The sequence below is a fragment of the Centroberyx affinis genome, unplaced genomic scaffold (assembly GCF_046629955.1).
Source record: "Centroberyx affinis isolate AG114_WGS23_722 - 3 ecotype Tasmania unplaced genomic scaffold, CSIRO-AGI_Caff_v1 ptg000278l_1, whole genome shotgun sequence".
Lineage (NCBI taxonomy): Eukaryota > Metazoa > Chordata > Actinopteri > Beryciformes > Berycidae > Centroberyx > Centroberyx affinis.
The window spans coordinates 537,061-552,072 of NW_027278957.1; the positions used below are offsets into that span (position 1 = coordinate 537,061).

Here is a 15,012-nt window from a genome sequence, read left to right on the forward strand (position 1 = left end):
TCAGATTTCTGCTCTATCATGCTGGACAACATATAAGTCTGCGCTATATAATATATTTTATTGACAGCACAAACTCACACACACACACACACACACACACACACACACACACACACACACAAACACAATGAAACTAATTCATATTCAGATGATATGAGGCATTAAAGTCTAAGCACTTGTCATAAACCACAGATGGTGAGATGAAACGATGGTTTAAGAATCCCATAAGGATTACAAAAGAGTTTTAGAAAGTTTTTTTCCTCCTGAAAAGTTTTGTGTCTAAGGAGGACTTTTGTGGAAATGAGAGTTCTGTGAGAGTTCTTGAGGGTAAAATATGAAAATGTTAATAAACGTTCTTCTGTTCATTGTTTTTTGAAAGCCTCACAGTCAGAAAAGTTAATTGAATATATGGTAATAATCTGCTCATGTAATCTGCTTACATAAACACCTGCTGTTTTCAGTTCATTTACTGCTGTTTTAGTAGTCATCTAGTCATCTAACTTTGACTGTGTGTAGATGCACTTTGACTGTTCAAAACTGCATCTAAAATCTTCAGTGTGTGTGTGTTATAATTTCATGATGCAAAATAATGCCACTGATGATTTGAATGGCGATAGTGATTTGAATTTGTATGCAAAGGAAGTGGAGCTACCAGCAGTTAAGTCTGATTTGGCATCTACACCACCATTCATTGCTTAAAACAATTTTGCTTTTAACAAAGCTGACTCAGATAACCAACATAACCAGCATGTGCATGAGTGTTTTCTGAATCGATATCAAAGTTAATATTTGGATGGATGGATTGAACTAAAGTTGCCAGTAGTACAGAGAAAGCCATTGCTAGCTATAAAGCTCCCCTTTTTTTTGCATATGCATATAAATTGATTCCTGAAGAGCAGGGCTTGTAGATGGAAAATAATGTTTAAACTTTTCTCGGATTCCCTCTAAACTGAAAATGCATGTTGAATTTATTTCTCTCCAAAGCCAAAGAACAATAGTGATACTAAGGAAATAATGTCTAGCTTGATCTCCCATCCAGACAGTATTGCTGGTGCAGAAATTGACTGTATATTTATAGGTATAACTTTTGTTGAGATCAAATCTAAACCCTAGTCCTGACCTTTGATCTTTCAAATACACAAAAGGCAAATAGTTTTGATATTGTCATAATTGAACTGGAGGATCACCGGCCGAACAAGTGACTGTATTATTTGTTTCACACTGCTCTATAGGACAACTGTGAAAACATTGTTGATCCAAATATGAATTACATGCTCATTTAGTTTACTTTGTCTTGCCTGGAGTTAGATTTTGATTAGGTACTGATAGCAGTAGGTACTGATACCCACACACTCACACACTTACACGCCTGTCAGTACAGCGACCATCATCTCAAAATTCTGGAGGATAATGATACAAAGAGATTCTCTGACACCCATTCATTTTACTGCTACTTTGATGAGGGGAGAGGGGGAGGCATACATATTTTTGCATTTAATTCTGTTACAAATATCAGAGCACAATCTCCTATCCACTTTTGTTGTCAGCTGTCTGTTTCACTGAAAATGAATAGAAGATTGTATAGAAGTCAGTGTTTCAGGCAGGCAGGGCACCCGTGTGTTCAATTAGAATGACAGCATGCAGAGGAAAAGATGTTATCCCACTGACAGAGTAAGATATTGCTTGCTATGACAGCAGATAATAAAAGGACTATGATATGAGTGGAGGATTAAACCACGAGATTCATGACTAGAAAATCTTCCCTCCTTTTGCCAGTGTATCAGCAGATCTTGGTGAGTCCTTTCCTCGGCATGGTTTTCCATTTTTTCAGAGCTTTCCCACTGTTCTACTTAAACTGGGGATTTCAAAACAATCAGCAACAATTTTCAATTCAAAGGACAGTTGACAAGAAAACATAAATAATTGTCCTGATAGTCACAACAGACTGAAAATTGAAAAAAATAAAAATAAAAAATAAAATATTTTCCATTCAAAGCAGTGACTCCTTCAAATGAAGTGGCTGCTTTGTCCGTAATATAATCCTAATGTAGCCAGTTGAATTCAGGCTTTGGTATCGGGCATTATTAGCAATTTTTTGGCTTGACATCGCATGAATTAAGATGCTGTTCTGGGTTTCCAAGGTAATGATTATACACAATGTCTGGTTACCACTGGTTGTGTAAGCCCTCTGCACAGCAGTCCTGCAGGCTCCTGGGTTCTGGTTACAGCAGCAGTAACAATCCACACAATAATGAAAGTCTTCTACTGCACATGAAAGGCTTTATATTTCATTTGTAGATTCATATTCAGAAAAGGACAGAGGAATCATCATTATCATCAAATTTGCCAGTAAAATCCAAGGATAACCAGCGCTGTCAGATGGATTATTGTCATCACACCTCTGAACAGTAATACATTCTGTCCTCAGACAAATCTAAAATAGTTGAGACATGCAGTACGATCTGTTGGATGAGCTGCCAGCATGCTGGGATCAGTCCTGGCTCATCACCTACTGTATGCTACATGTCACACCCATCTTTCACAGATGGGGTCCCCAAGCATTATATATATGGGGGGAGAATACCTACCCTGTTTTAGAGACCAAACTCTCAACTACAAGTTCATAAATTTTTCCAAATCGACTATCTACTGAATTTAAGGTTTACATTTTTAGCCATATGAACCCAATGTCAAATGTGGTGGAAAATGTGATCACAATTCTGCATGATCTGCAATAATAATAATGCATTTTATTTGCCCGTAAATCTACTTGAAAGTACTACAAGAGACAAATCTTGAATACATTTATCATTATTATTATTATTTTGCAGAAGCATTGCATATAAAAAAGGATTTCCCGTCGGTACCACCACATTAAAATCAATGTATACTGGACAGTTTATGACTTTCAATCCCATTATTTCTCCCTGTGTGCTCACAGATCCCAGTTCTCATCAACCTGAGTCGGGATGCAGACGTGAACCTGCCAGTGAAGCCCCTCATCTTTGCTTTGGCCATGGGAGCCTGTCTTGGGGGTGAGTGACAGCTCTCGTTAAACTTCTCATTTCAGCCCCACATTTAGTATCGCAAGAAGAGAGAGTCAGAAAAAGAGTCTGTGCTTTGTTTGGTTTTGGGCCAAACACTTGAACTTTCCTGAGTTACTTATAGACACCAGACACTCTTTATAGTTCAGCAGCCCCCTTTGAAAGATGTGTATCTTTATAGATGGCCTCTGCCAGAAGGAGACATCATTTGCTCCAGGTGACAGCCGTCCACACTTTGTACAGCTGTGCCACTCCCTGGGGAGGCCAAGCTGCGCTTTTTGTGAAAGCAGCCCAAGGCCCTGAAAGCTCGGCTCATTCAGGCTCCTGCACACCCCACTGGCAGGCCCTCCAGCAGGGAATGGCTCTGTTTGGGTGGGAAGGACACAGAAAGAGAGTTGTCATGGCATTTCAGTTTCATCAACTGCACTGGGACAGGTCCTTATTGATCAGTGATATGATGCTGTCACAGCCCAACTCCATCAACACACTGACAGTGAGCAGTATGAAGCAGCAGGATGAATATGTGCCATGGATCTCAGAGATGTTAACCTAGAAAGATTAAAAATGCTGAGTGTGCTGAATGCCAATACTACTACTACTACTACTACTACTACTACTAATAATAATGATAAATAACAATAACTACATTTCCTGGAGAAAATGTGTGGGCAAGCTGAAAGCAGCTGGAAGTATTACTTAAGCAATATGTTCATCTGAATCATTTGATTATTAATGCAAGGAAGAATACCTTTTTAAAAAATGCAGCATACAACTTTGAATTTGTTTTTACATTTCAATTAACACTTTTTTAAAATGTTGTTTTGCTTTCTGTTAAGGAAACGGCACATTGATCGGAGCATCAGCCAACGTTGTGTGTGCGGGGATCGCTGAACAACACGGTTACGGATTCTCCTTCATGGAGTTCTTCAGGTGAGTCTTCTCTCCACAAGAGCACCGACCTCTCAGCGCTGAAATGATGATGACATATTGCACAGTCCAATCCTCTGGTCTCAAGATCTTGCACCAGAAGTTTCTTTACTTTTAGAGGGTTCTGTTTGGGTAAATGAATCCTATACCATATATGTTCTACCTGAATGAATATTTACATTCTAATGTTGCCACAAGTGTGTGTTGAGTTCACACTCTCAGAACGTTTAGAGAGAAGCCAAAATAATTGGTGTTCAAATCCCTCAATGCAAATGCCTGAATTAGCCTGAAATCGTCTCTGTGGATTTGTGTTTGCAAGCTCCAGTGTTGGAGGCATGTGGCAGAAAGCTGCTCTCCTCCTGGGAGGGAGTGCGGCGAGAGTTGTGGGCGCTGGCACATTAATCTGTCTGAGCACGGCCGGGCTTTGTTAGGGTTACTGCCTGACCTTACTTGGGATATATATGGTGTACCCTTGTGTCAGTTAAATAACTCCAGGTGCCGCCTCGCCGACACAAGTTTATCAACTCCCCTGGGCTTCAAGGACCCGATTTCCAGTTGTGGCCTGTCCGCTGACACCGTCAGGACAGACTGGAGATTGAAGTTTTTGTTGTACTGAGTGTGTTATCATCCATACCGGATGAATTCAAACTGAAATGAAATGTCCTCATGGTTTAGAAATCAGTCTGATACCTCGATCCTTAAAAAAATGAGTTTCTAGGCAAGTAAAACAACTTTAGGCAACTAAGACAACTTGTTTAAGGTTAGGGATCTAAGGTTAGAATCTGAACTTTACTCGGTTGGGTTAGGGTTAGGGTTAGAAATCTTCTTTGTACAAGCTGAGAATTGAACCCAGGTTATTGACATTGAAAGCGTACGTCCATCCACCACCCCGACCACACCACCCTTGCTTTCGACCGCTCTACTCCAATGTCACACTACTTCCTATTTATGAAGGAACACATAATTCTCTCATTTTTCGTGCACAGAGCACGTATTTGCATTTAAAGACTTTGTGCTTATTTCCCAAAATGTCAAGCAATCAGGCTGGAACAGCCTTGTTTTTAGCCTTGTTTAGAGTTTATCCACTGGGTTTTGAAAGGTTTCATAAGCACAAAGGGCTGTATAATTTTCTCAACCTATAGAAAAACATTTACTCCTTCAACTGACGGTAAAACGAGGAAGTCACTAAAATTGGAGTTACAAAGTTTTCACATGACAGCAGCGATATTTTTGTGTGAGTGGCTGAATTGGTTTTTGAGTGAAACACTCAAGGAAAGCTTGATTTGAGAACCCTTGGGTGTTTTTTAAAAAGCCTAAGTGAATGGCAAAAAATCAGATTTTCTCTCAAGCGGTATGGTAAGTAGGCTGCAAGGATACATTCCATTGTGCTTGAACCCCCCCAACTCCCTCCAATCCCCCAAACCCCAAAAATCGTGCCACCTGCTCACTGACGCCGATTTCCATTCTGGTAATGTAACAGCCGCATCCCTTGTAATTTTGCTTGTTGGAGAAGTGTAAATGGTCAGTGGCGTAGAGGGAAGCTTGAATATGAGTCTGATTAGGCTTAATATGCAATCAGTTGGAAATAGCATGCCATTTGATTTATGGTACTACCCAGCATATGTATGGGAGGGAGGGAGAGAAAGAAACAGAAAGACAGAGCGCACCGTTCCCTGCGGGGCCTTTTATTCTGTTCCGTATTATAGTTAAACTGGTGACTGTTCATGTAATGTCCATCAGTGTATTATACATGAATATGACGCCTCTGAAACTGAAACTTGTGTCCAGACATTGCTTCACACCACTGCCCCTGTACACTGCAGTATAAATCTAAAGCTTCAGTGACACATTTGGTTCCCAGCAGTGTCTGTGCCTGTCCCAACATGTAGATCAGTGACACCGACACCAACAACAACAACACCAACACCAACACCAACACCAACACCAGAGAAGGTGGTGAAAGACAAGGCAACCTGTGCCTTGTGTTAAAGCCTTGTGTCAATTTGCTTTCCACTGAACTCTCAATTCTATGGAGGAACCTTTTCACCCTGTACTTACGTGTATTGTGTAATTAGTTTGCAACTTTCCTTCTCACTTTTTTGGTTTTATTTGTTTCATATAGTGCAAACTGTTCCGATTCATTGTATTTACTTCAGTGTAATTATTGCAGTACTGTTGCGTCCTTGTTTCATTTTAACTTTACCACTACAGTATACCAATGGAACATGTCATAAACATGCCTTTCAGCTCTCTCGATGAGTGTTTTTTTGCGTACTCTGCGTTTGGTGAAGCTATGGGGCGACATGTAACATTTAAAGTATGGCTTTTAGTTTTCTGTGGTAGCTTGCCCTGAATTTGCAGCAAAGCTCCACTTGTGGGATTCGTTCAGTTGTAACGCGTCTTTCTAGGGCCCCTCTAGGGAGGAGCAGAGGAGCAGGGGATGGGCAGTGAAGGTGTGGTCGGTGTGGGCGAGGGGACAAGATAACCACAAGGGACCTTTGGCTTTGCCAGGAAAGGGAGGGAGAACATGTTTGACATTTCCACAATTCCTCATTTATTGCTAGCTTCCTCTCTCCTCACGCTGCCTCAAAGTGCCAATTACCATCAGTATAATTGTATGAAATAATTATTATTGGTGGAATAAGTCATCAGAGTTAGAGTATGTTGACATATCATGGTTAGTGCGTTGAAAAGACCCGGGGTGGTCCTTCTACATAGCTTTTCATTAAAGCAAATAAGAATGGCAGCACACTCTCTCCCACTGTAGTTGTGCTACAGTAGTTACAGTTACTACACAGAAGCATGCAGCACTGCCTGTAATTGGCTATCTGTGGCAAGAGTCACAGCTGTACAGGGGGACAGGTACTGTAAGAGGAGAGAAGACTGTTTGCAACTCCAGACTAGCACTCTATGAGGTGTTTAAATTAAAGGCCCTGATGATCCCACTGGGACTTGAATGTCTTTCTGATAGGCCATCACACAGGAAAATGAGAAGCCCCGAATAGCTCAGCAGTTAGGTGTTATGGTCTCTGATGCTCCCTTCATACCTCTGAGCCCTGGTGATCCTCCTCTCCCAAAGCCATTAACCTGGGGAGCGCGGTACCTTGGTATTGAATCTGGAGGCGAACATTTCACATGTTTTTTTTTTTTTTCTGTCGTTACACTTCTATTTAATCTTTGCCTAAGTTGTTTTCCTGCAGGTCAGCCTTGCATCCTCCCCTCCCAACCCAGCTAAATGACAGGGCATCGACAGGCTAACCAGACTCACCATAACATACTGTACCAATCCTCTCTCGGTGAAGCAAATCACTAGGACTCTGATAACTGCACTGCCCTGCGTTTTTGTGTCGTTTTTTACTCGGGTAGAGCTCCCGGGGTTTGTCTTTCACTGAGCATTGTCTGCCAGGTAAACAAACAGGCTCCAAACAAAATGGCATTAAACAATGTAAACTGATGTAGGGAGAGAAGACCATTATTCAGTTTTTCTCTGCACCTTATGCTGCCATTCTTTGTCCTGTGGGCTTCTCTCACCATGTGACAGAATTATTATTCCCATTCATGGTTCCAGCTCTCTGCGTCTGCGATGGGGACTGGGAACAATGGTCCACTGCACTGGAGACTGCAGGTGTGCTGCCTTCATTTGCAAGAAAAACACAAACATGTGCAGCAATCAGTGATAAAAGCTTAGACAACCACAGAACAATATCCTATATATTTTTGGAGGTAAAAAGAATATTTTCTGTATCACTTTTCACCTGTGCAACCACTGTATATTTATTAATTTTACTTGACTTATTGCTTGCTGAATAGCACAGGTCAAGCATTGTGATGAGGACCAGGCGCTGCTCTTTGCCAAGCATAAAACCCCCACAGTCAGAGGAGCGTGTCCCTTTGGGTTTATCTGAAGAGAGACTTTGAGATTACATCAGGACTTTCAAAGAGCTTCCATCATATGCAATTAAATCAATGTGCGGGATCACAATGTACGACGGGGATTTTTAGCCAAGGTGAACCTTGTCCCTCTCTATCCTGTATTGTGACAACTTTTTCATCTGCCCTCTGTCCCTCCATGCTGTGCATGATGGGGAAATGGGTATTGCTCAGCAGAAACGGATTCACTTGTCTAGAGGTGACCTCAGCTTGTCTGCTTATGATAACAGTTTAGAGATTACTGACTCCATCCATCCTCCAAGAGGACATTCACTCCAGAAAGATACCATCACAATGGTCTCATGTTAATGGACTATTTAAAGGACTTAGCCTTGTGACACCATCATATTTCCCATAATTTTTTGATGACCTTAACACTATCAAGTTATATGAAACTTGCAGCAACTCAGCAGCCACTACAGATCGATATATACAGCACTACACAGGTGTAATTATATATACAGTACTGAATGCTACATTGCTATCTAACTCTGGAGTATTTTTTGAACAATTGATTCTTTACCCTCTGAGAGAGCTTTAGTGCTCTGACATTTTCTGTTCAATAGCACCACTTAGCAGGGAGGTCTAACAATCATCCACTGTAACAGATGTGGCTATGTCTTTTACGCTATCATTAAGAAACCAGCACAGTGAAGTCGATGACAATGATCACTCAATCTATTTTCAACTCAGCTGTATAATAGCATTGTATGCATGCAAAAGACAACAGGTTAGCTTGTCACAGACTTGTAATATGTGATTTTCATAGCAAACAGGGTTTTCAGTCTTTCTGCTGATTATTACCAATGTCAGCCTCCAGCCTTCCGGCTGGAATACAGGCAAAGTAGAAATGGGACACTGTAATTAAGTGCCAAAAAGCCTTTAAAGGAATGGTTCAGGTTTAGATTTTTCCAAGTATACACTTAGAAAACAGTGGGGAAAAGCCTTTTCCAGAATTAAAAAAAATAAGAGATTAGAAGCACCTTATATACAAAAGGTGAACATTTATTCCAGCTGAATAAGTGCAAATCAACAAAAGTGCATGAAACAGCAAAAGAAAGGCTTATATAATACATGCAGCTCTATGCAATATGTTTTAAGCTTAGTGTTCTTCCCCAGGCAGCAGTGAAATGTCGCTAGAAATAGGAAAGGAGAAACGGTGATGTCAGAAACACCTGAGAGTGAGTGGAACAGCCCAGACCTCTACTGTAACAACACATGATAGAAAACAGTAAGTGATCATATATACATATATACATATTTACTGAAAAGACATAAACCAAAAAAGGCAAGCAACATGCACAAACTGTTTCAAAGGAAACAAGTTTTTCATTAAGGCCGGAGATTGTGCCCCATAACCTGGGCACAGTCTCACTTTTTGCGTCTAAGGCTTCCAATCGCTTTATTTTGTTCTTTTGGGTTTTTCCTAGACTTTGCAAATGATCACTAATCAAGACTCATTCTGGACATACAAGAAGTTCTCACAGCAGTTTTGGATTGATTGGCACCAGCCTTCTGTTGGCATTTTAATACTGTTAAATAATGCTAGTGCAAGTCAATGGAGTATGAATGAAATAATATACAAATTCTTTGAAATAGTTCTATAACTTACAGTATTCTTGATGTTACTACAAATGTGGAAGTATGTGTAGTCACTTGCAAATTATTTTGAAAGTAAAACTTTGCTAACATTGCTACCGAATTCTACCAGCAGGCTGTTGCAAACTTCTCAGAAACATTTTTGAATGACCTAAGAAGGGCTTTGTGATCAATAGGACAGGAAACCTTTAAGAAAGGGAAGTGAAAGGTCACATTCTTATTATCCTCTGCGGTGCAGATAAATATCCAGAGGCAGACCTGAGCCGAGCTTTGTTTCAGACACCTCAGATAACTACTTCCTTTAGCTATTCATTTTGTGGTACATTTTTGTTGGAGGTTATATTGTTTATTCATCCCTGATTAAACCTTTGTTGTGTAAATTCAAAATGGTAATCATTTTGACCTTTGTGCCTGAATTCAACTGGCCACTCAAAAAATTCAAATGCTACTACTACTTCAAATGCAACATCACCCCATATTTAATTCCTTATTAATTAGCCTAAGTACTGGACTAGCCTCATTAATCCTTAGCTCAAATACAAATGACATTTCCACATGCATATCAAATGGAAAAAGGCATAATTTCCATTGTCTGAATGTAGGAACAGATAAAGCAGAGTAATATAGATCCATTCACACATAAATATCAGAAGTGCATGTGCGCGCACACACACACCCCATTTATTATTTTATATAAGGACCTCTGAACTTTTCGTATGTTTTTCTCAGCTTCTCCAGACTTGAAGTCTCAATACATGGGGCATTCTGAAAAGGTCATCTTTAAATGGAGCTTTTAAATGGCTTCTGATTTAGCAGACTTTATATAAAGAGAGAGAAAGGAACAGATACAGTAAGCCAAGAGCGGCTAACCCTTTTCAATTCTGAGGACAGGAAATGTAGAATGAACACGGACAGCTTTTCAGTTCAAATACAGAATGAGTACAGTGCTTTTTGTCTTTTTAAATAGACCATTTTCTGTAATCTTAAGGATTTTTTTTTCAGTGATTCTGCAGCGTGCATGTGCATGTGTGTGCATGTCTGGTTTTTGTGTGTGGCAAAGAATATAGTTAAGTCTCTGTTATTTGTTTTTTTTTATGTCCATTTTTGATTTTAGTATTTGATCAGACGATCTAGTTTTTCATCGTTTCAGAGACAAAGACATCAGCCTTATGGGTGTGTATCTACTGAAAAACTAACAGAACCTCTGTTGGTAAAAACACATTTAGACCAGATGGAATACGAGGTTGATTTTCTGTTTGACCTGGACCACATGACCAAAATAAACACTGACATGTGAAACATCATCAGTGTGAAGTATGGCAGCAGTAGGTTTATGGTTATTGTCTATTTGGTCATGACTTATATATTGCACTCTGCACCAGGACACTAGGAAGCAACATCTGCTCTAAATGGTATTTTAACAATTTGGGCTCCCTTAATTTTTCAGAAAGGGTTCTATAGTTTTAATACACTTTTTGCTGCTTTGACAAAGATTAATAGTTGGCACTCTAACTATATATAGCGGGTGTGCATTCATTGCTCCCTCTACTTGCCCTCCAAAACCTCCTTATCTGTGTCAGAGACTGGGAGCAAACAGATCTCTGGCCCTCGGAGCAGCCATGTGTCCCAAGTAGGACATGGTAGACATCCAAATGACAAACCATCTGGAGTTCTGGAGTCATCTGATGACAAATTTTAAATTGATGATACTGATTTAGTAATGAACACTGAAACTGTGGGGAAAAACAGCCTGGCCTATGCTATAATTAATCACTCATTTACGTTGTTACTGCTACTTCTTTGCCATTGATCAGCAGAGTGTCTTAGTTTCCTAAGGCCTCGGACCAAACTTTACTCTGCCACAGGTCCTCAGCTACACATTTAACTGTGTGTTTGGGTTAGTTGGCTGTTTGTGTGCGCTGGAGGGCTTTGCAGAGTCTGTCACCAAGCATGATGTGATCTCATTCGGTAAATAATTTTGTAACATCTCATTGTTGGGTCTGTCTCGATCAAGTTCTCTGGGCAGCGGGGTGCTTATGAGTAGGCAGACTGGACTTCAGCTGGACTTGGGTTCAAGCCCCTGTGTCGGCAAGCATCTGCTTGCCGACACAGGGATCAATAAGGTATCAGAATCAGAATCAGTTTTACTGGCTAAGCAAGTTTGCACATACAATGAATTTGACTTGGTGGCTTGCTCCTGTAGGTTACAAGAACAACACAAAACTATAAAAGAAGTAGTATGTAAAAAATTGAAAGTCAGACAATAGGTCTCTTTATGAGGTAGTATGCAAAAAGTAATATACAGGTATATACTACCTCATAAAGAGGCCTATTCCCCAACATGAAATTACATTTCCCTGTTACTTCCCACCTATCGTTATTTGCATCTGGTCTTTTTATCTCACACAGGAGAACTGGCCTCTGAAAAAAGGCAATTGCATAGAAGACACCTGTTTATAAATACCAGGCCAGCTGCATGCAGACAGCAGATTGATTCGGCCTCTAGTGCCGTTCCACTTGCTTATCTTGAAGTGTGGTTAACAAGTTGTCCAATGAGGGAATTCAGAGCATGACAGTAATGCCTTCTAGATACTTGAAGCCTTGTCCCTGTCAGCAAATTACCAGTCACTGTGACTGTTGATCATGACCTGCAGGAAATCTCTGAGCATAATGTAGCATAGTACCCAGACATGGAACTTTTGGCTTCATAAAGAAAATAAGAGCAGATATACAGAATCTCAGCAATTGTGTTTATACATAATATATCCCTATGTTGACTTTTTTGAAGTTTTTTCTGAAATGTTAATGTTAATTTCTGTGAGATCAGGTGTCTTTAATGTCAATTCACTCTGACCTGCTCACACTCAGTTTACTTAAATATACATCACTGACGAAGTGTGGATGATTTGCATGAATCTACTCATCCTGTGGCTGTGTGGTCTGGCTAATCCGTTTGATCTGTTTGCTACTTCAGTTTGTTAATGGCAGCTTGGATTACTAATCTCACTTGAGCTAACTTCCGTTCTGTTATGCATTCAAAACACCAGGCTGTCTGCTTTTTAAACTGTGGATTTACCAGGTTTTACACTCTTTACATATGGGTTGCTTTCACCTGGGCCATTTTGCATCCCAGATTGCATTAAATTGGACGCTTACCAGGAGGGACACAAAATGTCTGCAGATGGAAGCTGTGATATCAAGTGTGACATGCAATGACATCATACAGCACCCACAGCCTTATCAAACATTTATGGATGAAGGGCACTGGGAATAAGTTGCTCCAGGCAGTTAGCTCCATTTGTCTGATGTAGACTAACTTTGCCAAATGTGTCTGGAATTGCACATTTTTAGGCCAAGTTAACACGATTAAAATCTCTTGAGAGGCTTGAGGATTGCTGTCAGACAACTGCAATATATCAAGTTCAAGTTCATTTATTTATATAATCCTTTATCACAAGCATGTCTCAAAGGACTTTACTGAGAATGAGCCTAGCTAGATCTAACAATATATATATATATATAGTATATATGCTATTTCTTATTGTAATAAAGGGGATTGGAGCAACACAACAAAACACTTTATTTCTTGTTACAGTGTATATTGTTGTCCTGACATTAAGAGCCCATCGACTCTTAACGTCAGGTATAATCACAATGTCCAAAGCAATGTTCTTTGACGACATGTTGACCAACTCCATGTATGCAGGCCAAACTGAAGAAAGCAACTCTATCTTAAATCTATCTTAAACCAGTTTTTCAGCTGTTTACAGCAGAGCGAGCGATCCAAAAAGATCCTGTTTGAGAGCTTGTTTCCTTTCTAGAATGGTGCAACAAGACTGAGGTCAAAAGGCAGTAGATGCCACACTGATAGTATCGGGGGAGATTACCGCTGACACAGTTGTAATTACACTGGTAACACTTATTCCAGATGGATGTTGTACAATCACGCAGATAAAGGACTTTCCACATGTCACTCTTGGGGAGCGGGCTCACCAGGAAAGCTGCTTACGCACCGGAGTGCAGGAAGTCTGGCGTCTCTACTTCCATAATACCATTTCAATAACTGGGCTTATGCAGCCGCCCTGCGTGCTGTGGTGTGGCACAAAAATAGTAATCACATGACCACACTTCTTCTTTACGCTGGGAAGTGCATGACAAGTTGTTACATTTATCTTCACATTGTGCTTTTTATTCAACATTATTAGAATTAAATATAATATAATTCTTTTTAGAATATTAATTATGAATGATTACAGAAATACACTACAATACAGCTTCGAACAAGATCCTTTTTGGGTAAAATGTTGCTTTATAAACCGTTGTCTCTCTGAAGAGCCACTTGAAACTCTCATTCTTAGCATAATTATTGGTTCATCATTATGGTTCCTCAGTGGTTCTTTGAATGTTCTCAACTCCGACAGTAAAGCAAAATTTCCACAGTAACAGTTGAAGGATCGTGCAGTTCATAACATTGTTCTTAGGATGTTGTTCTCTTTCTCCTCACAGGCTGGGATTCCCCATGATGATAATGACGTGCATGATAGGCATGTGCTACCTGCTGGCCACACACATCGGACTGGGCTGGAACATGTGATCTACAACTGCTGTGCGGAGCCAAAGAGACTGTTATTGTGTGTGTGAGTGTGTGTGTGTGTGTGTGTGTGTGTGTGTGTGTGTGTGTGTGTGCATGCAGAAATCCACCACTCCTTCAAGCATTTAAAGTTTCAGTTCACTGGATTGTGATAAGTAATTTGATTGACCGGTCACATTCCAGGCACTACATGAAGCACAACAGCCATATTTTATAGTACAGAAAAATAACAAGGTTTATACAGTAAAGAACGTTGGAACAGCAGTGACAAAGATGTGCGGCGACCATGATGCCAGAGCAGGAACCAGAATTATAGTTGCTTTGACCAGGCTTTTGAACCAAACATCAAAACAATGACGGAAAGAAAGTATGATGCGTGTGAACTGAACCCGTTCTAGGCTGGTCCCATGTCCCCCCATTGAGTTATCGACTTCCTCAAAACTTGACTAAACCTTCTATCCTCAAAAAACACCTTAATCCAAGGGAAGGAAACTAATGGCCCCACTCCATAATGCTCTCTGTGGTGCTACTGCCTCTGTGGTTATAATCGGTGTAACTGATTCCAGCTATCGCCCATGAGGTCAGGCTATTCATTCCTGCGGTCTGTTTACAGCAACTAATTTGCTAAAGGAGCTACAGTATTCCATTGATTTGCTTTTAGAAACATTTAGAATAAAGATCATTATTCGTTCTGGTCAAACTTTCCACCCAAACTTATATTTATACGTTGAAGGTACCGCAATACCCAATGAAAGGGATTTTATAATGGTAAATGCCTAATAAAGTTTGTTTTTGTTTGTCAGATGCCCAAACATCAATGCCCTGTAAATTAATTTGAAATACAAGTGCAGCAACAATCAAATGGAAAACCATACATTATTGATTAAGTGAAGTAGAGATGTAGAATGTTATCAAAACGTT

At 40.1% G+C, this 15,012-nt stretch overlaps 1 protein-coding gene across 1 annotated transcript in view; it reads left to right on the plus strand.

Moving 5' to 3' along the window:
- oca2 (oculocutaneous albinism II) overlaps positions 1 to 14,094 on the plus strand; it is a 47,295-nt gene extending 33,201 nt beyond the window's left edge. Inside the window, exons 22-24 of the mRNA XM_071512927.1 lie at positions 2,942 to 3,035; positions 3,881 to 3,974; positions 14,007 to 14,094. Of these exons, the coding sequence (XP_071369028.1) occupies positions 2,942 to 3,035; positions 3,881 to 3,974; positions 14,007 to 14,094 (276 nt within the window). The remainder of the gene's footprint in view (positions 1 to 2,941; positions 3,036 to 3,880; positions 3,975 to 14,006) is intronic.
- Positions 14,095 to 15,012: the final 918 nt, after the last annotated feature.